The 22,163-nt window shown below is 33.1% G+C and overlaps 2 protein-coding genes across 3 annotated transcripts; both read left to right on the forward strand.

Moving 5' to 3' along the window:
• The first annotated feature begins 1,831 nt into the window (after window positions 1–1,831).
• Window positions 1,832–6,316, forward strand: LOC118036495 (binding partner of ACD11 1). The gene is made up of 8 exons (XM_035042222.2): window positions 1,832–1,971; window positions 2,086–2,189; window positions 2,488–2,563; window positions 3,318–3,389; window positions 3,470–3,535; window positions 3,994–4,334; window positions 5,260–5,383; window positions 5,944–6,316. The coding sequence occupies exons 1-8, from the start codon at window positions 1,966–1,968 to the stop codon at window positions 5,962–5,964; spliced, it is 810 nt and encodes a 269-aa protein (XP_034898113.1). The 5' UTR covers window positions 1,832–1,965; the 3' UTR covers window positions 5,965–6,316.
• A 3,747-nt stretch (window positions 6,317–10,063) lies between these two features.
• On the forward strand, window positions 10,064–18,734 carry LOC118036441 (uncharacterized). 2 transcript variants are annotated; one of them, XM_035042136.2, is made up of 11 exons: window positions 10,065–10,221; window positions 11,190–11,835; window positions 12,497–12,674; window positions 12,778–13,006; window positions 13,181–13,320; window positions 13,593–13,879; window positions 14,025–14,237; window positions 14,335–14,826; window positions 15,604–16,263; window positions 17,430–17,957; window positions 18,322–18,734. In XM_035042136.2, the coding sequence occupies exons 2-11, from the start codon at window positions 11,560–11,562 to the stop codon at window positions 18,544–18,546; spliced, it is 3,228 nt and encodes a 1,075-aa protein (XP_034898027.1). In that variant the 5' UTR covers window positions 10,065–10,221; window positions 11,190–11,559; the 3' UTR covers window positions 18,547–18,734. The 2 variants fall into 2 exon arrangements, with proteins under 2 accessions (XP_034898028.1, XP_034898027.1); XM_035042137.2 differs by lacking the exons at window positions 17,430–17,957; window positions 18,322–18,734 and adding an exon at window positions 16,616–17,409 and having other exon boundaries at window positions 10,064–10,221.
• The last annotated feature ends 3,429 nt before the right edge of the window (window positions 18,735–22,163 follow it).

The raw sequence follows: 22,163 nt of genomic DNA on the forward strand, positions 1-22,163 counted from the left end.
GAATCTAAAATGACCTCATCCTCTGGCTTTCACTTTTTCTTGTTTTACAATTGTACCCTCCCTCCGCCTTCTAGATGTGATGCAGTGAGTTCATTAATTTGGAATTTTTTATTTATATTCTAGCGGTAAAAATCGTAGCTTGTCGAGGAAATTTTTCCTTTTTTTTTAAAAAAAAGGTAAAATGATTTGTAAATTTGAAATACTCTTTAATATTAATCACACCTTCTAATATCTAACCCTTTTAAGTATCAAGAAAACATTAAAAATTCTTTTCAATAGTTAATTGAGGAGACAATACGTCCTAGAGCTTGTTTTTCACTTTTTTTAAGTGGCAATATAAATTTAAATTCAACTATAGAAGTAGTTTTTTTTTTTTATTTAACATGTTTTTTTAAAATATTTTTTTACTTGAAAAAAATAAAATAATATTTTTTATATAGTTTTTTTTTTATGATTTTGATAAATAGATGTATAAGAAAAATCTGAAAAATATTAAAAAAAAACATTCTGCATCGTATTATCAATACACACTAAAAAGGTATTTAAGAGTGTAGAAACAATTACTTTTCAAAATATTTTTTATTTAAAAATTCATTAAAATAATTTATTTTCAATTTTTTAAAAATAATTTTTGATACTAATATATTAAAATAATTTAAAAATATAAAAAATTTAAATAAAAATAATTTAATTTTTAAAAAAACACGAATTTCACAAAGTTCCCAAAGATTACTAAAATATACATGATTTATTAATATTTTTAGAAAGAGAAGTACGAAATCAAGTTTCAGCAAGAAGTAAAATGCTCAAGAAACAATATAACTTTTATTAAGGATTAGAATAATGATACAATTTAGAGATGCAGAGATCAAAGTAAAGTAAAATTTATAAGCGTGATTGAAATTGTATTTTTAAAAAATTAAATTTTTTTTATATTTTATATTATTTTAATGTGTTAATATTATTTTTAAAAATTAAAAAAATATTTTTTTAATATATATTTTTTTTAAAAAAAACTTTAGCTTTAAATTATAATTATTATCACACATTAGCTTGGACGCTTATTTTGACTTGTCCACAGTTATCCAATATCCATTGGCTGTGGTGCTAAAAGAACCAACCATGTCGCCATCTATTACGGTCAAATTTCCAAACGAAAGGGATAAGAAAAAATAAGCATGTGTCTAATTTTGATATCATGAAAAAGAAGAAGTAAAAGGTGCTATTATTTTTTTGTATTTATAATAAAAGAGATTATATTTGAGACAATAATTTCCTTCAATCTAGATTAAGACAATAATTTATTATTTATTTTAATATATCATACTAATATAAAATATAAAAAATATTAATTAATATATAAATCGATCTAAAACTATCTTTTAAGATCGAATAAACAAAAAAGCCTAATAGATTTTAATTCTTCTTGTAATTTTTAATTCTAAATTTGAAAACAGTTAACAAAGAAAAATCATATTCTTTATATCATGTTGAAATTTCAAAAGTGAAATGCACCATATGGGATAAAAAAGAGAAAGTAAAAGAGATTAATAAATAAAAATAATGATTTTAAAGTTACCATAAATTTTCCCATAATAAACTCTCATTACTATGTCACACAAGCCATGTTCTACCAATAAACACATTTATCATAACACCCAACTACCGCTGAAAGGTACTCAAAGCATCCATTAAACTGTAACTCAAAAAAAAAAATCATAAAATTGCAGATAAAAAAATAAATATAAAAGGGCAAAATGGGCAATGTGATGGAGATGTAAATATAAGAAACATTAAGGGCAAATAAACAATGAAACTGCTACAACTCTCTCTCTCTCTCTCTCTCTCTCTGCACTTCTTGTTCTTTCCTGTCAGGTGTCTGGCTTCTTTATAGTTAAAACTCCCTCTCTCCTTGTCTCTCTCTCGAGCTGCTAAAAACTGAAGAGAAACAAGCTTGCTACAGCAATGCAGGTTGGTTAGTTTTAAGTTAAAGTTTCTTGAATCAGTAAGAAAAAGAACAGAATCCTATTTCATTGCTTTTCTTTCTATTTTATTTATCTTGATGAAATTGCTTTTTGTATGTAGACAAGAACAGTAGAAGTGAAGAATGTATCAGATCTAGCAAGTGAGAGAGAAGTTCACGAGTTCTTCTCCTTCTCTGGCGAAATCGAAAACATTCACATCCAACGGTACTACTTTTTTTTGTGTGTGTTTGCTTGCTGAGAAAATGAACGAAACTGGAAAGTTGTGGAAAACTGGATCTTGGGTTTTTGGATTTTTATGTTATTTTAGTATAGTATTAGAGTGGTTTCTTGAGTGTTTTTTTTTTTCTAGTTTTTGAGACTTCCTGTCAAGAAAAAATGAAGGAAAGTGACATTATTATGCTGAATTTATTTCTGGGTTTACTAGTTAAGATACGAAAACAAGCGAAGCTGAGTTATTTGCCTGTTATATTTGCTTAATTTAACATGTGGTTTTTGGATGTAGTGGCAATGGGCAATCAAAGACTGCATTTGTTACCTTCAAAGATCCTAAAGCACTTGAAATTGCCTTGTTGTTATCGGTGGGTTCACTTGTTTTCTTGTTGTTGTTGTTGTTGTTGTTATTTTTAAATTTTACCTTGTATTTTCCAGTTGATAATCAGATGAGTTATGAGATGCACTTTAATTTCTGTAATTTGAAGAATTGTTTTTTTTTTTTTTTTTTTCATTCCCTCTAAACTTTAAGCATTTGAATGCCTTTCTTTAACTCCACCCTGTAAATGGTCCCCTCTGATGTATGTATCCATTGGAGGTAGAATGTGCATTTTTTTTAATGATGTATTAATTGTTAGAAACATCTAGATAAGCTGATCTGAACTTCTGTTGATGTTCATTTTGATTTTTCCTTAAGAAAGACTTTTGTTTTGAAAAGTAGAAAGTGCTAGTCAGTCTTATTTCATCTTCTCCATTGTAATAAAAGAAGAATATATCTCTGGAAAGGAAAGGGTGGAAGCTAAGTAGCACAGGAAAAAGAGGACGGGACAGGCTATCTGTTCATGCTGATTGTATTGTGGAGTAGAAGAAGTTGACTGTTGCTACAATAAATTGTTGTTCTCTTACTAAATTGGCCTGCGATTCATTTGATGGAATGTAAATGACCCCTTTTGAAATGCCAAGTTCCATAAAATTTGTATTTGTAGCATAATGTATTTTGGAAAGGAATATTTTTGGGTCTTAAGCTTGCAATTGGCTAACCCTCTCTATTTGATATGATCATTTGAGTAATCTTTATGCATAATTAATCTGTAGAGTATAATTTGTGTGTTTGTGATGCAGGGAGCAACTATAGTTGACCAGATAGTGGCTATAACTCCTGTGGAAAATTATGTACCAAATCATGAGCTACAGGTTTTTCCACTATCAAGTTATTCAAATCTCTTTCAAATGATTTTGCAAAATATTTATGTTCTCAAGTGCAATTTATGCAGGAAGTAAGGAATATGGACATCGCTATACATGTAGTTCCTTCTGAAGACTTCCCATCAAATGTTGAGGTAGTCAAAATCACCAGTGCTAATCTTACTTGGAGTATTCTTAGATGTATCCATCTATTTTATGGTGGATGTGAGAGGCTTTTCATAACTAGAAAAACTTTGCTGCTATAGAGAAATTATATCTGTGATTATTGTCTTATATTTGCTAATGAAATTGATTAAATACTGAAAATACCTAGTTGCTAGTTGCTTATCTTTTATGGTTGAGCGAGATGAATCTTTATCCTCAATATTCTTACCTTATTTGTCTTCATTCACCAGGAGCCATTTTACTTGTGCTTTAGGGTGATAGGTGGTTTGTGACCTGCATATTTGTCTCAACATGGATCTGTTTATTAATTTTAAAACATAGTGACTTTGAGTATTTAAGGTACCCTTAGTTCTTGTATAGTGGTTTAGGGCTTCAAATCTTAGCCTTCAACTTTATTGTTTTAAGTCCGTCCTGTCTCTCTTATCAGGGGAAAACTAGCCCTTCAGGTAGCGGAAGAGTCTATGTTAGTAGAGCACAAGAAGTTGTCACAAGTATGCTAGCAAAAGGTTCAGCTATTGGCCAAGATGCAGTGAATAAGGCCAAGGCATTCGATGAGAAACATCGCTTGAGTGCCAATGCATCTGAGAAGGTAATTTCATTTGATCGAAGAGTTGGGCTAACAGAGAAATTGACTGTTGGAATTTCGGTAGTTAACGAGAAAGTGAAGTCTGTTGACCAAAGGCTTCATGTATCGGATAAAACAATGGCAGCGATATTTGCAGCTGAAAGGAAGATAAATGACACAGGATCAGCTGTAAAATCAAGCAGGTAGAATCTCTTCCTTGAGATTATATTCTCTAGTTCCTTGTTTTGATACTAGCATTTTGTATGAATGGGATTGGTTGATGTAATTATTTCTGTTTTTTTCCACCCTTGTGGGATGAATCCCTGCCCCTTGTTTATGGTTGTTTCAAATAATGGATATTAGAAGAAATGTACTTCGACAATTCTGTTTTTGCTGTATCTAAAGCTGAATATTGTGGAAGATGTGGAGGAAAGTTTAGGAATAGTAATTTCATCTCTGGTGGCATGACTTATAAAATGCATCATGATTTTCTTTTTTCACACAATGCATGATTCCCTAATATTTCCGCTGATGTAGAACACGTAGGGGTAGTAAACTGGCAACTACTATAGATATTTTTTTCATGACTGAGCAAGTGAGTGAGCTCTTTTTGGCCTAAATGAATTGGCTTTTGTTTTCCTATTTTAACAGAACACATCATCTATATCTCTAGAAATTTTATTTTAGGATGTATTTTGCATATTTATTGCACACATTTAGATCCAATCAATTACTCTTTTTTAATTCTAATGGATCCTTAATGAGATTCGTCTCTGGAGAGAACCTAACTTTTTTAAGAAAATACACAGAATTTTCTTGCAGTTTGGATCAGATGACCCGAAAATTGATCCAGTGTCGACCTTTCTTGTTTTTCTTCACCAACCTCTGTTTAGAAGAGACAATGGACTGACATTGAATATAATGTCATCTTTGATATACTCCTTATATCATCAACCTCAGCCTAATCATCATCATCTAAACAAGTTTTGGCTTCTCTATTTGATGTGCTTTAATTTTCACAACAATATTATACTTCGGCATTTGATTTTGGTTTTAATTATGCACTTGGAAAAGTGAATCAACACCAAAAAAACAGTAACATTTGAGTTCTGTTTTGACTTGGTACAGGTATGTGAGTGCTGGGACAGCATGGCTAAATGGTGCCTTTAGTAAGGTGGCGAAGGCTGGGCAGGTTGCTGGTACAAAAACAAGAGCAAAGTTCAATTTGGCTGTTTCGAATTTGACTGCTAAGGTAGGTTCTACTCTTGGAGCTAATATTATCAGATGGACATTGAAAATCATTTATTTATATATTTATTCATATATAATGATCATAAGATGTATTTTCTTTATAGTTCAGTATCACTGTAAATTAGAACTTATGATGGGTTATTCCTGATGTCAAAAGGCCATGAAGCCATTCATGTGCTTAGGGTGACAGAATTGTCCTTTGGCTTTATTATTAGTAGTGGTCTTGGCACTGTTGAGGATAAATTAATCGTCAAATTGAAGTATTGAGAGATAGTAGAGTAGCTGATAGGCTAAAACCGAAAATTAAGAAAATGGATAGAAGGTAACAAAGGGTTCTATTAATAGTTTCCCATAGTAGAGGATGTTAATTCAAAAGCATAATGTTTCTCCATCCAAATGTCATATTTCAAGGGATCTTTGTATGGATCCACCTCTTGTTTACTAGTGCAAGAAATGTTTGCTCTAATCCCATGCAAAAAAAAAAAAAAAAGTTGATTAATTACGCATTGGCTTGGTTTTCTGTCTTTGAAGTGATAATTTTCCTTGTTTTGTGAATTGCAGGAATCTCCAATCGCAGTATGAGACAGAAATTCAGAGTCAGCTGAAAGTTGCTTCATCAAACGTTTTGCTGCATGCATTTAACTGCTATGGTGCTCCAATCATCAAATTTGGAGAACAGGATTTATTGAATTTGGAGTTGCTGGCTTGGTGAAGAAAGAGAGTAATTTGTGCAGTGTTCCCTTTATGCATTCTTCTATGGTTTGATTCATGTGTGTCGATTCAATTCAATACTTGCATATTTTTCAATATTCTTTGGTTCCTAGGGTATTATTATAGCCTATGGCTTCCTTGTAATTTTGTAGTTTGCAACATTGTTTCTAAGTCAATGAAAATTCACCAAGAGGCGACCACTTCCTGTTGCCAATTTATGGTTTCCTTTTCTCCATCTTCTTTCACCAGACCAACTTATTTGAACCATCCCTTGAAACCGATGTTTATCTATGTTTTAGGAGAAACTTGACTGGCGATTTGGCGTGTAATCGTTGTTTTGTAAGAGTTAAAAGTATTTACTAGAGCTATTGGCTATGGTGCTGCTATCAAAAACAGTTTCTTCTATTTGCTTGACAGAATTCTCCTCCGCTTGCCCCTTTGGCAGATACAGGGAAACAAAAAGTTGTGGCATTCCTTCCATGTGGAACGCTCATTGAAAAAGATATATATATATATATATATATTTGAAAGAATATGGTCATGTATGCCCAAAACTCAAGCAAAAAATCTTAATCCTCAAGGACATTGGTGGTTGGGGATCCCAGAGCTGTTTTTGTAATAAGATAGTTTACATGAGAAGCCAAAACAGAGTCATGGCCGTGACGTCCAGCAACTAGAAATTTCAGACACGACACATCTACCTTTTAAAATTTAATGCCATAGCTGTTAATTGTAGCTGTTGAAAGGTAGCATGGATTGATTGAAGGAAGGTGGAAGCACGTTGGGAGAGTTGAATTTGTGGTTTTCACGTCAATGCCAAGCATGTTCGGCACTTTTTGTGCATGGATCATGTGGTCTTCCCTGTAATTTCAAGCTTTGAGTGGAGATTACTTGCAAGTTTTAACTTTCTTGTCTGGAATCTGCGAGGGGAAAAAAGAGGTAGCTGCCATTTGACTATGCTGTTCAAACCCATTACTCTCTCTTCTAAACGAATTAGAAAATACTGGAAGTCATTATTTTGCTTAGTAAATGATTTAAGTCGGTTAGGAACAATTCTTTGCCGTGGTTGAGTTGCCGAGCGCATGGGACAACCTCGTGGTTGGGAGGCACATGAAAGTTTTTATTATTATTATTAATATGAATATTTGAATTAATTTATGTTATTGTAATTTTTAAAAAGTAAATCTATAACCTGACCAGTTAAATTACACCTCTTAAAATTAATTGTATTGGACAATGTCACTTTTTTTCAATAAATAAATAAAAAATTGAATAATAAAAAAATATAAAGAAGGATAAGGCGCATGGATCTGGCCTTCAAGCCTAAGCACACTTGGCCCATACACGAGTGGACTGGTTACTAAGGTCACTCCTTTGATGTCTTTTTATCCTTGTTTTTTCTATTTATTTTTGTTATTTACACTCCAAGAATTGTTTTTAGATTCACTTGCTTTTTATTTTATTTTTATTTTTTAAATATAATTGTGAATTTTTATTTTTATTTTTATTTTTATTTTTATTTTTAATTATGATGTATCTGAATGAAAACAATAATACTAATTATAAATTATTCGATTTAAATTGTTTTTTTTATTAGTAGAGTTTTTAAATTTATTTCAAACATGATGTTCTCACTTTTATGATTTTTTAGCTTTCAATTACACAAAATATAGACATACTATTTTGATATTATATGCTAATTTGATTTAACAATTATAAAATAATAATTACAATTAAAAACATTGCGCTAACTAAGAAAAACCAAATATACATTAATAAAAAAAATTATTGATGAAAAAAAATTCAAATCAATTATATTTTCAAGTTTAATGATAATACTAAAATTGTTTCTAAGACCTTTACAATGTTTTTACAGTTTTTGGTCCACGACGTATCACGGAATATACAAACTAGTCTTTACTATAGAATTGAAAAACATTATGTTACTTTACTATTCATATAAACAATGAAGTACCTCAATTTTTTTATGAACTTTTTTTCCTTTTCAATATTTCATTGATTTTGAATTGGTAGTCATAATTTGTTACGGTTTTCTTTTTATGAGATCTCAAATAAATATCATAATATTTGGTTGATACTCAATTTTTATAAATGTCTATTTTTATTTCATGTTATTAAATAAAAAATAGTTTTAAAATTTCTTTTTAAACATAGTGGAGTCTATGATCTAGGTCATGAAGTTTGCGAGTTAAGTCACAAAGCTCAGGTTGATCCAATATATCGTTGTCTCAATATTAAAAAAAAAAAATGGTATTTTAATTTTTTTTTAAAGCCAAACTATGATTTTATTGGTTATCTGGATTACTTTTAGACATGTTAAGTTGACTAAGTTATGTAGAATCAACTCTCATATGGGTTGATTTTAAACCCAGGTTGAGAGAAGAGTCAAGTTATGAGGTTTCAAGATTGATCATGTTAAGTCTGATGTAATAATAATGCTAAATAGTTTTCTTTTTTAAAAACTCCATCTTCTTGTTATTTTTTTTCTTTCAATAGAATCTTATTGGCTTTTTTTTTTAATCAATTTTATTCTTTAATATTGGTTGGATTTAAATTGGCCTTTGTAATTTTTTTGGTTTGCTTTAGATGAGATTATCATAGTCTCAAACAAATATCTTAATATTTAGTTGATGTTTAATTTTGCTAGTATCTATTTTTATTATTATATCATTATGTAAAGAATAGTTTTTTTTTTTTTTTATTTTTTTTAATCTGATGCAATGAAGTTTATGATCTGGATCGTGAGTTTAGTGGGTTAAGGCGTTAAACCTTGATCAATTTAATATATTGCCAATTTAATATTAAAACCAATGTTATCTTGAAAGTTTTTTTAAAAAGTAAAATCATATTTTTTATTAGTTATCCAAGTTATTTTTAGATTTATTAAGTAGTTGGATCATATTAAAGCAATTTTTATTGAGTTAAAAAATAAAAAAAAGTTAGGCAGCAATAATTTTTTTTTTAAATAAAAAAAATAAAATGTTAAATAAATCATTTTCTTTCAACTGTTCGGCAAAAATCAAAAGGAGCTCAACTCATTATTTTGGAATATTAATGGTCATTTGAGAAATTTGTTTGAACTTGATGAACACTAGTACAAATAAGTATTTTTTGGATAATTACATTGCTTGTTGAATAATAAATAAGTTATGAATATTGTCAAACTCAAATAAAAAATATCCCAAACCTAACTAACTATTTTATTTTTATTAAATCATAAATAATAATAGATAATGTCTACAAATATGAATATCCAAAACCTAATGGATAATTAATTAAAAAAATATATTTTTTACCTAATAAGTAATACAATTTTTTTTGTAGTTTTTTATAATGTAAAATATTAAAATTATTATTTTTTATGTTTTATTTTTAGTTAGTATTATAAATTTATTTTTTATAATAAGTCTATTATAAAGATATTTTTCAGTTGAGAATATAATTTTTTTATGATTATTCTTAATTTCAATAAAATAAATTAATATTCTATAATTAAATTATAACAAATACAAATTTAAGATGACTTTCATAAACTATGGTTTTGATTTTCTTATGAAAAATAGTTATAATCATGAAGTATTTTTTTATTTTTTATGAAAAAAATTATCTTTATTTTCAATAAAAAATATTCTAATTCTTTATTAAAAAAACTGAAAAAAAAAAACTGGAAATTGAAAATTTCTTACTTGAAGCAACAACCCCAACCCTCTATCTGTTAGAATATCCTTCCTGACTTCTTGGCTGCCTAAACATTTGCCACGTGGCTATCGGAAAAACACCCATACACGTACTTTAAACTAACGTGTTCAAAGACAACAACCACCGAAACCGAGCACCAAGATCCAACGACGTCAATCTCTGAAAAGTACAAGGACATTTTCGTCACTAGACCTAGTTAAATTCCCACGATGCCCTTCCCTTTAAATGCCCGGTTCTGCTTTCTGTTAAATGCCGAGCATGGCCTTGTTGGGTATATTCTGTGGTTCGATTCTCTTGTTCTTTACAGAAACCAAACACCTCATTTATAATCTTTACTTCGTTTTGGATTCTCTCTTTCATATTCGCCAAGCGTTTTTTTTTTTCTTCTTATGAAGCTGCAAGTCTAAGGTGATGATGATTTAACTTATAGTTTTTAATGGGTTCTGTTCATTTCTTTCCAATTCTTGTCAGCTTTTCTTTGTTTTGAGTTTTCGATTTCTCGTTTTTTATTTTTATTTTTGGATTTGGGAAATCATAATGGGTCATTGGTTTTTGACTTGTTTTATGTTAAAGATTGAACCTTTGCTAGGTGGGTTTTGATTTTTATGATTGGTAATGATTAATACTGCATGTTTGAATGGATCTAAGTGTTTGATGTAGTGGTTTGGATTGTTAACATCTATGATGTGTTATCAAGGATTTTTTTTTTTTTTGTTTTTTGTTGATTGGATTCTAAATAATAGTAGTGATTTGGCCTTGGAATTGTTTATTTTTCCTGTAACTGTACATTTTCAGCCTGGTTGTTGGTGAGAGAAGAATCTTGTCTTAGAAATGTGTCATTCTTGCACAATGTGCGGTCTTATTCCATAAGATTCAGTTTCAGAATGAGTTTAGTTAATCGGTTTTTTCGATATTTTGGATTTGTAAAATGTGATCAATCATTTCGGTGCCTTTTTTTGGGATTAATATTTGATTTTTGTATTTCTTTTTTGATATTACTTGAGCAATCTCGTTAGTGTTCATGCTCATAGCTTTTATTAGATGATAAAAGTGTAGGTTTTTCTTTTCCTTGTTTGTAAACTTTTTTCCAGCGATGGATCTTCATTATGACACTTGGCATTAAAATCTTATAAAGAATTGCCTCATTTAGCAGTTTTGTCTTCCTTTTCTAACTATGGATTGTGCCCAGAGGGTCCACCCTCGTCTTTTTCTTCCAATAAAAGTGAAAAAATTGTCCCCTCACTTTTTCAGATTCTCTTTCATTATCTTTTGCTTAATGTACAAATCTTTGTGTCCTATCCTGTCCAATTCACTTCAGTAGTTAATTATTTACCATAGGATGCATATTTTACTGACAGAGAAATTCGGTAATGCAGTGTCCTATTGAGCTTGATGAGTGTTGATGGGCGTTTGTGAATGGCTGCTGGAACTGCTTTGTGTTCATGCTACTGATGGTGATGATTTTAGTGGTTTAGCAGTTTGTAATTCAAGTTTGTATTTAGATGGAAATCTCTTTTTGATGCTCTTGATTCTTAAACTGGAAAATCAGTTAGCATGGACTAGAAAGATTCTATTCCATGGGCCAGGTGCTTTGTTAGTCAGGTGATAACTTGTTATAAGGTCTTCGGATCTGGCTCTTGACATTAATTGGGCAAAACAGATTTACTGTTAAGCAGCATTTGGAAGCCCTGAGCTACAAGCAATAAATTTCTGTGAGTTAAGAAGAGTTGTTTAGGTCATTTGACAATGGATGTCCTGGTTTCACCACAAGGACAAAAAAATAATTTGCAAACAGCTGCTCAGAAATTTTCATCTGGTGGTTCACAGAAGGATCTGTGGCATGTCGTGCGAGAAGGATCTTTGGCTGATGTGGATTTGGCATTGGCACTACATAAGAAGAATGGAGGAAATATCAATGCAAGAAATGTGTTTGGCCTGACTCCTCTTCATATTGCAACTTGGAGAAACCACATTCCCATTGTTAAGAGGCTTCTTGTAGCTGGCGCTGACCCTGATGCTACGGTGTGATACTTCTTTTATCCCTCTGTTTATTTGATTAATTTCAAATCATAAGCATTTTTTTATGGTGATAGATTGTAACTTCCCACCATCTTCCCTTTTTCTTATTTTTGTTCTAAATTTTTGATGTGTGTGCTTTTGTTTCCTCATAATATATTGGTCATTTGAAAGCTCTGCAGTTATTTGGAAGTCCTTTAGTATTGGACCCTTGATGATAATAAGGCATGTAAATGGGCGGAGTTGTTGCAAATGAGTGTTGAGCTTTACTTGATGTGGTGTACTTCGTTGAGCTTTACTTGATGTGGTGTTCTTCAGATCATTTTATTCAAATCAGACATGAAATGGAGATTAGGATGCAAGACAATTGAGTTTATATTGAGCAGCAAGGCAGATTTAACTAGTAGTGAGTAAGAATTGATGAAAGGTGAAAGATGATGATGAATATTAGAGACTGAAGAGGGAAACTAGGTGGCGTGCATTCTTATTAAGTTCAATGTGGAAGTCATTATTGATATTTTGTAAAGGAACTTATTGCCTTTTGTTGGTCTAAAGCAACCCTCTTCATGGAACCACAATAGTAAACATAATTTGTTTGTGGAGAGGCATGTGATATCAATGGGTCAATGCGTAGCCTTGTACAACTCTTAACATTATTTATATTCAGGATGGAGAATCAGGATGGAGTAGCCTTCACAGGGCTTTGCATTTTGGTCATCTTGCAGTTGCAAGTATCCTCCTTCAGTCTGGTGCTTCCATTACATTGGAGGACTGTAAGTCCCGTACACCAGTCGATCTCCTGTCTGGCCCTGTATTGCAGGTCATCAGAGATGGTTATAATTCAGGTAAACTGCATCTATTTCAAGCATGGTTGATGAGGGTCTTACTGTTCCTGCAAATTCTATGTCACTTTGTTTGTGGATAACCTTGAACTTTCATTTTCTTCAGTGGCTACCGAGGTTTTTAGTTGGGGAAGTGGTGCCAATTATCAACTTGGAACCGGAAATACTCACATACAAAAGCTACCTTGTAAAGTTGATGCACTTCATGGCTCTTTTGTTAAATTAGTCTCTGCTGCTAAGTTTCATAGTGCAGCAGTTAGTGCTGGTGGAGAAGTCTACACGTGGGGATTTGGAAGAGGGGGCCGCCTTGGGCATCCTGAATTTGATATCCACAGGTATAGTGTTAAGAATTTGACTTTGATATCCACATGCATAATAATAATAATAATAATGCTTGAACTTGTGAAAATGACATCCATCTTTTCTTGTCTTGTTCTTTCTGCTTACTGTGATTTCTGTGAAACTTATGTGAATCAACAATCAGGTGCATTTTATTTTATTGTTTTCAGTGGCCAAGCTGCAGTTATCACTCCCCGTCAGGTGACTTCTGGTTTAGGATCCCGCCGAGTGAAGGCAATTGCAGCTGCTAAGCACCACACTGTTCTTGCCACGGAGGGTGGGGAAGTTTTTACGTGGGGTTCCAATAGAGGTAATAATTATTTGAGTTTCTCTTAGAGTTTTCTAGGCAACTGATATCTGATTTCAACTCCCAACTCTGTGGAACCATTTAATTCTAAATCAGATACTTACCCTTTGTGTAATGGAATGGATGGGGAATATTTTAAATTATCAAACCTTAGTTGATAGGGTTTTTGTTTTAAGTATTCAAATTAGTGAATGAGGAAAAATGGTATTTTTCTTATGGCATTTTGCTGTTTTTTCACTCTGAAGTATTTATCTCTATGATCTTATTTTCTCCAGAGGGTCAGCTTGGGTACACTGTGGACACTCAACCCACTCCTCGTAGGGTAAGTTCCCTCAGGTCAAGGATTGTTGCTGTTGCTGCAGCAAACAAACACACTGCTGTAGTGTCTGATTCTGGTGAAGTTTTCACTTGGGGTTGCAATAGAGAGGGTCAACTTGGGTATGGAACCTCGAACTCAGCATCCAATTACACTCCAAGAGCTGTAGACTACTTGAAAGGCAAAGTTTTGACAGGAGTTTCAGTGGCAAAATACCACACTATTGTATTGGGGGCTGGTGGAGAGGTAGCTTTGAGTTGAATTGGATCATTTCTTATGTGCATTTTGGTTTGCAATTCTTAACTGGAGGCAACAGCTCATCATTTTTATTGTCACTTAGGATTCACAAATAACTAATCATTGTTTAATTGTAAATATTCTTGTATGGCAGGTTTATACTTGGGGCCACCGACTGGTTACACCAAGACGTGTTGTGATGGCTAGAAATTTAAAGAAAAGTGAGAATACCCCTTGGAAATTTCATCGCTTGGAACGTCTTCATGTGGCTGCTATTGCTGCTGGGATGGTGCATAGCTTGGCTCTAACAGATGATGGCACATTATTTTATTGGGCATCTGCAGATCCTGATCTTCGATGCCAACAGGTTTTACTTTTAAAAGCCTTGGTGTCTGTTGATTTTTAACTTATTTCAGAACTCAGAAATGAAATATCATCTCTTATTCTCTCCCTATGTTTCACAGCTGTATTCATTGTGTGGAAACAATATCGTTAGCATTTCCACAGGAAAGTATTGGGCTGCTGTAGTTACAGCTACAGGTGATGTTTACATGTGGGATGGAAAAAAGGGAAAGGATGAGCCACCAGCTGTCACCCGATTACATGGTCTGAAAAAGGCCACATCAGTTTCAGTTGGGGAAACACATTTATTGATTGTTGGTTCCCTCTATCACCCTATCTATCTATCCAGTGATGACAAGAGTCCTCAAACACAGATGGTGCAAGTTAGGGATGAAATAGAGGAGCTTGAAGAAGATAGTATGTTTAATGATGCAGAGTCTAATCATATGTCATCTGTTGTAGAGAAGGATGATTCTGGCCAAAAGTCCATACCAAGCTTAAAAGCTCTTTGTGAAAAAGCAGCTGCAGAAAGTCTGGTTGAGCCACGAAATGCTATACAAATGCTTGAAATTGCCGATTCACTTGGAGCAGAAGATCTGAGGAAGCATTGTGAGGTATGTTTTACAGCCATGGTCTTTGCAATGATTCCCAAACCTTACACAATGAGCTTCAACCTGTACCTAGATTAAACGTGATTCCAGACTTTTAGTTCTACATGCTTTAATATGTCAAGTGACTCAAGGCTCAGCATTTGTTGCTTATCTATAGCTATGACAGGCAGAAAACATGATGAGCCGTCCCCCCCTCTCGCATGTGTAAAATGTTCATTTTTTTGTGAAATAAATCTGATCTACTGCACAGCAGTGCTTTATTCTATTGAAGGTTGCTTGGCTATTTCTCTAGGGTCATCCTAGAGCTTTTCTTTGCTTTTTTCGAAACTAGGTTTGAACCAAAAACTATGTTTTCTCCTTGGAACTCTTTTGACTGACTAGTCACCCCCTGAGGCCTCATGTATTAGGTGGTACATGGTTGAATGAAGCAAGGTCTTTGTTTAGCTGGCTTTCTAGGGATTGTTATATTGGTAAAAATTCCTACTAAATAGTTTATCCTAATGCATTATTGGCTATTCTTTCATCCCACTTGTCATGCTTCTTGTATGGTTAATCTCATTCTTACGGTAAATATAGCGTTGTTAGATCAATTCTGAACTTAAAGATCCTGTTTAGATTCCCTTTCTGTATGTATTATGTATTGTATAGCACACATTTATCTATTTATCTGCTCTGAATAGGATCTCCATCTTTATGCAAGTATTTATTGCTATTTTCTTGTTGACAATCACGAATGGATCTCTGATGTTTGACTAAATTCCCTGTATCTATTTTCTGCAGGATATTGCCATTCACAACCTTGATTATATTTTAACAGTCTCATCACATGCTTTTGGTAGTGCCTCACCTGAAATTCTTGCTAATCTTGAAAATCTGTTAGACCAAAGGTCATCTGAACCGTGGAGCTATCGTAGTCTTCCATCTCCAACAGCTACTCTTCCTGTCATTATCAATATTGAGGAAGATAGTGAAAGCGAGGTTTCAAGGACTCCTGACAATTACGGTGACAAATCCACCCCAAGGAGTGTAATAGATCAACAATTAAATTCCTTCCTACAACCCAAAGATGATCCTATTTCCAAACAAGTTCGGGCTTTACGAAAGAAGTTGCAGCAGATTGAGATGCTCGAGACAAAGCAATCTAAGGGTCATATTCTTGATGATCAACAAATTGCAAAACTTCAGACAAGATCAATTCTTGAAAGTTCACTGGCTGAACTTGGTGCTCCAGTTGAAACAGCACTGCTAAAAGCATCATCTTCAGCATCACCAGATGAGAAGGGGAGCAAAAAATCTGAGGTATCAAGAAAACAAAGAAGAAAGAGCAAACAACTGGCAGAACAAAGGGAAATGCCATCTGCTTTTACTAGCACTGATGCAGAATCCAGTTGTGTAAAGAATTTCATGGATGTTGAGGTCTCGCAAGTTCCCACAAATAAGGTTAGGTTTCTAGTTTTTCTGTGTGAACTCCTTCTACTATCATGAAAATTTTTAATGCACCATTGCTGATGCGTTATTTATTAAATTTTTAGATTTAAGTATGGTTACTAAAGGCTGTTTTAACCAGGAGTGTTCATCAACCCACCTATCTGCCCCACCAACTGTACTGTCCCTGACCCACTCAATCAAGAGGAGGGAAGTAGGGTCACTTAGTAGTTGTGAAATAACCAACATACTGTGTCAATTAAGGGGTTCAAAGTTTCAAGTATTTCAGGATAACTGGTTGATTAATATTAAACAATGTCCCTTTATTTTTAGCCATTCAACAGACCAAGATTTATTTCTAATTCAGGAATACTCATTCCTATCTGTCCAACATGCTGGCCTGCTAACCTGCCTGATCCAGCAAGCATATAGATGGATGCAGAATGTGCTCCATATCCTAGTTAGCTACCAATTTGACAATTTCGGAACTGGTTGGAAATCTCAGTCCAAAACCAACAAGGGCACGCACCACTAGTTGCATGAGGTATCTTCTGTCAGAGAGTCGCTTGGGGGGATTCAGTTTTTGGCCCAGCACTTTTTTAAATCATCCATGTCCTTTTTGAGATTTGTTTAAATTAGGCTAAAAGATCTCATTATTTTCTCTGTGAATCCAGTGCATTTGCTGAATTTGCATCTCAGTATTGTAAAGTGTCAAGGTTTAACTGAGTAGCAGGTGCTGGTTTTGATTCCACCTATAATTCGCATGATTGGTGGCAACGGCCTTGACAATATCCCAATCTTAATCTGCGTGGTTGTTTAGAAATACTGTTAGGATAACTGTTGTAATATCTATTTAACTCCATAGGCTGATCGCATATTCTAGGAGGAGGAGGTTCTCATTAATTAGTTTTTTCTTAATTTAGTTAACTGTCCTTGTGTTAACCAAGTCTCCGACTGGACTCCTCAGTGGTTAAGACTTGGGATTTCTACTAGGAGCTTTCAGGACATTGGAAGGGGTGGAGTGGGGAGTTTAGGAATTGGGGGAAGGCTAGCTAACCCCCATAATATAGTCCAAGGCTCTTTGGGTCTTTCATTGGAGCGAAAGAGGTCGTAAAGTTAACTTCAGATTTTCTTGAATAACTAGTTACATTTGCTGAATTGTTCAAGTTAATGTTTAATAGGAGGAAGAGACCATGTTTAGTGGAAGTGTGGTGAACCAAACTTCTAAAGAGATCGGATTCTTTGTTCAGAAGAAATCAGGTTCAGACTTGCCAAAAAATAAGATTTCATCTCCAGCAGTATCCAAGAAAAAGAACCGCAGGGGTGGGCTTTCCATGTTCTTGAGTGGTGCCCTGGATGAGGTCCCCAAAGATGCTGCTCCCCCTCCACCAACACCCAGAAGTGAGGGTCCTGCATGGGGTGGGGCTAAGGTTTCAAAGGAATCTGCTTCACTTCGTCAAATACAGGATGAACAGAGCAAAACCAAATTGAATATACCAACTAGGAACAAAGATCAGGTGGAAGATTATTTTGATAGTAGAAGTGATGGAAAAGTTTTGTTGAGCTCACTTATGCCTTCCAAACCAATTCCTTTGGTGTCAGTACCAGCATCACAGGCATCTGATGCAGAAATAAATACACCCTCGTGGGCTTCCGGGACTCCTCCACTTCTTTCTCGACCATCACTTAGAGACATCCAAATGCAGCAGGTATACAATTTCATACCTTGCTGTGTCTTACCATTTTTTGTAATTGAATTGCTGTCCTTTTCTGTACATGATAATTTGTTATATGAGCATATAACTGCTCTGCGTTACAAGAATGCAACAAGATACATCATCATTTTCTTAGTGATACAGGCTAATATATTATTTCTTTAGGTCGCCAATATATTCTGTGGACAAAGTCATTTCATTTCTGGAAAACACAATCCATACTTTATGTTGGAAGAATGTCTAGATTGAATTACCAAGCCTTCTTTCTATTTTTGTTTCAATTTCTTTTCTGAAGTTCAAGTCTGCATTTTTATTATACCTTAGTGATCTTATTCTTTTTTTGCTAATCTCATGACAGGGAAAGCGACATCAAAGTATATCCCATAGTCCAAAGATGAGAACACATGGATTCTCAGTTTCCACAGGTCAGGGCTCTCCATCAGATTCTCCAGGAATGAACCGCTGGTTCAAACCTGAGGTTGACACTCCATCATCGATCCGTTCGATTCAGATCGAGGAAAAGGCTATAAAGGATCTGAAGCGCTTCTACAGTAGTGTTAAGATTGTCAAGAACCCATCTTAAGATGGCTGTATGATTTAACTTCAGTACTTGGCAACAGCGGCGCTTCGTTGCTCTTGTTTTCAGTTCCATGCACTGCTATAATTTCACTGTACAGAGGTTACATTGTACATTCTGTTCTAGTTTTTAGAGTAGTTTTCATCCCTTCTATCTTAAGGACCTAGATGAATAAATTCTCAGATGTCCCTTCATTCTTTTTCAACAAGAGATAATTTTGAATAACAAAATCAATTGTTCATTTTAATAAGATGTGAACAAAGGGCTGATGTTCATCAGCAAAATAATCATCATATCAAGCTGTGAGCAATTGTATCACTCTTTTGTTTGGTTATAGGATTATCAATGCTTAAACACACTGTATTTATCTTCATAATAAATTAGATTTTGTCCTAAAATCTAATTCGTGTGCATGGTAAAAGTCCTATCATGGACCTGCTAACCTTTAAGAATATGGTATTTATGATTTTTTAAGAAATTAAGATCTTCCAAGTTGTTTGTACCGTGATAAAAATTATTGCTTCATGCGGGATAAAAAGCTTATCGAAAGTACTTTTGGTCGAAAATACCGTTTTCTCAACAAGAGGTTGTGGGGATACTTATGGTATTTATGATTTCTTGATAATAGAGTGGCATATACTAAAAACCGTAGGCGTGAGCTCCAATTCTTTGACTTTGAAAATCGGGGAATCCGCAGCAGCTAATAAACGGTCAACGGCATGGTAAAATCATTCAGCACCAATAAATTATTAATTAGAAGGTGAATTTAGTGTTCATCTCTTTACAAAACATTATTGACAGTGCTGTTTTTTTTTAAAAACATTTAATTTTATAATTTAATACTAAATTTATTTGGGATGAAACTTCATCATTTATTTTGATTTACAAAATATTATTTAATTTTACAAAACATTTTTATTTAACTTTATCATTTAATATCGAGTTTATTAAAAATTTAACTTTATAATTTATTTTAATTTAATTTCTATAACATTATCCTCATCCCATGATCTAATTTGTAAGTTTGTCAAGTTAATATGAGTTGACTCTAGTTTTTTTTAAGTATTTTTTAATTATTTTTTTAATTTTATTTTTCAATATTGAATTTACCATTTATTTTTATGGGGTTATCTTGGTTTAATGACTAGGGTTGTAGGTTTGACAAGTTAACTCGAGTTAACTAAAATCATATTATTTGGTCTTTTATTTTTTAATTAATTTTTTTCAATTTCATCTTTTAATGTCGAGTTAATTGAAAACTGCTTCTTAATTTATTTTGATTCACTTTTTATAAGTTATTACGATCTCAATATTCAGGTTGCAAATTGGATATGTTAATCTAAGTTGATCTAGGTTGATTTAATGTGTTGCTGTCTTAATAGATATAAAAAATATCGTCTTAAATTTCTTTGAATCAAACTATATTTTTATAGTTCAGTAGAGTTTATTTTAAACTGTCAAGTCAATTAAGTCACATCGAGTTAATTTTTACTAGATACTAAAACAACACATTAGCAATATCTGAATTTTTTCCCCTATATTATTAAAAATTTCAATCTGCTACGTAATGTAACACATTCAATGATATAGTAATTACCTATGATACATGCATGAGCAATGATATAGGAATTACCTATGGTGCATGCATGGAATATTCTATTTTGTTTTTGATAATCCGGGATGTTCAGGTCAGCTTACGCGTACTATGATTAATCCCTGAACCCACTGGACACTCTACAAGTTTAATAGACAGGTAAGGCATCGCGAAGATGATAAACACGCATAAAAAAAATCGAACTCAGTGCAAAGAAAGGAAACAAGTCCCTTCCTTCGTTATGCCACGACCTCAAGTACGTGCATGGAATATTCTTGATTAAAAGCAAGATTTACCCTGGCATGGATGGTGAATAATCAGTAGTACTAGAACGATAAATCGGGAGGAGCAGTGTTATCATATCAAATGCTATTTTTTATAACCCTATTGAACCTCTTGTCCTGTGACCTTTTTTTCCCTTGGTGCTATATGTCTTTATTCCTTCAATTATAGAGGAGTGCCAAGATGAATGATTTCCTTTTTTATTTTTTATTTTTGGACGCCATAACTTTTCTTTTCCTCCATTTTTTAAGAGGATTTGATGGGATGAGGTGACTTGGACGATCATGAACCATACGAGTTTTTATATGCTGTATGATTGATGGGTCTTGTTTTAGGAAGGAGGTTTTTCTTCTTCTTCAACTTCCTTTTATGTAGTGTCTGAAAGACTCCCAGTTTCTTGAAATGGAGCTAATTAACTTGGTTTTGTTTTTATAGAGATTACTTTTTTAAATGTTTTTTGTTTGGAAATATATATAAAATATAAGTTTTTAAAATTTTATTTTTGATATTAACATATTAAAACAATTTAAAAAATTTAAAAACCAAACCGCAAACAAGTTAAAAATCATTATGGACTAGGATGTACAAAAACATGTTAGAGTTTTGGGTAGGCTTCACTTTGCCAGCCATAACCTTGCCTAACCTACCAGAGATGGGGTTAGCGGGGTAGGGTCTCCCCAAAGATCAATCAAAATCTCTCTTGCAGGGATTTGTCCTTGTCACTAAACTTATTATTTATCTTCATGGATTGTTTATCAATTATCTAGTGAAATCTTTATTTTGTGGTTTTGTAGTGCTCGTGGAAATAAATGCAGAAATCTCAGGTTCACCTTGGATTATTTTCTTCTTTAGATTGCAAATTAACTTTAATAATGGTCGTCTTTGGCTGCTCAATTAGCAGTGAAATAAGTCTGTTCTTCAATAATTACATCATATGAAGCAACTTTGAACAGACATCTTTTGTTAGCAAAATATCTTGGATTTGTTTTTAGTGTGAAAAAAGCTATTCCTCTCGATCTAATCTCCACCAATCGCCTCATCTTTTCTCTTAACAATATCGCATACTCCATCATTCTATCATAATTATTAAGCCAATCCATGAAATCCTCCATCCGTGTATCTTCATTAAAGGTGGATATTTATTTGAATCTTCAACCACAACTTAGTTGGGTTACGGTGAAGAAATTATTAGAAGATATGTATGCTATTAATTTTCCTATATGATGGTAATATTCGATAAAAAGCTGAGGCAAATCAAATATTTTATAGGCACTGCATAATATAGGTGGTGAACTACTGCCACATGCATCCCTTGGTTGTTTACTACATAGATGGCATGTGTATCACCACAAGCCGAGATGATTTCTTTCATAACAAAAAAAAAATTAATATCAAAGTGTTGCTAGCGTGTTTTAAAGCAAACAAAAATTCCATGAATTGATTTATAGAACATAATGCTAAAGGAAAAAGATGAAAAGAAAATGAAAAGAAAATGAAAAATGGAAAAAAACCTCAATTTAATCCGAGTTAGCATAACAAACTTGTGATAGGGATCGTGAAGCCGGGACATTCTCATAGAAAACATATAGAAACAAACTCAATATTTAATAAACTCAAAGTCGAAGACTAAAATCAAGAGAGAAAATAGGTGTAAAAAAAGATTCAAAAAGAAGGTCGATGTCAACCTTGACTAACATCTCATACTCGTGATCCGGATCATGAGACGGAGATGTCCGCATAAAAAAAA

This window comes from Populus alba, chromosome 13, assembly GCF_005239225.2.
Source record: "Populus alba chromosome 13, ASM523922v2, whole genome shotgun sequence".
Taxonomy (NCBI): domain Eukaryota; kingdom Viridiplantae; phylum Streptophyta; class Magnoliopsida; order Malpighiales; family Salicaceae; genus Populus; species Populus alba.

Coding starts and splice junctions, on each gene's coding strand:
- LOC118036495 (XM_035042222.2), top strand. Junction 3,390..3,469: donor TACCAAATCATGAGCTACAG/GTTTTTCCACTA, acceptor CAATTTATGCAG/GAAGTAAGGAATATGGACAT. Junction 5,384..5,943: donor TTTCGAATTTGACTGCTAAG/GTAGGTTCTACT, acceptor TGTGAATTGCAG/GAATCTCCAATCGCAGTATG.
- LOC118036441 (XM_035042136.2), top strand. CDS start 11,560: ATGGATGTCCTGGTTTCACCACAAGGACAAAAAAATAATTTGCAAACA. Junction 11,836..12,496: donor GCGCTGACCCTGATGCTACG/GTGTGATACTTC, acceptor ATTTATATTCAG/GATGGAGAATCAGGATGGAG. Junction 16,264..17,429: donor CGCAAGTTCCCACAAATAAG/GTTAGGTTTCTA, acceptor AATGTTTAATAG/GAGGAAGAGACCATGTTTAG.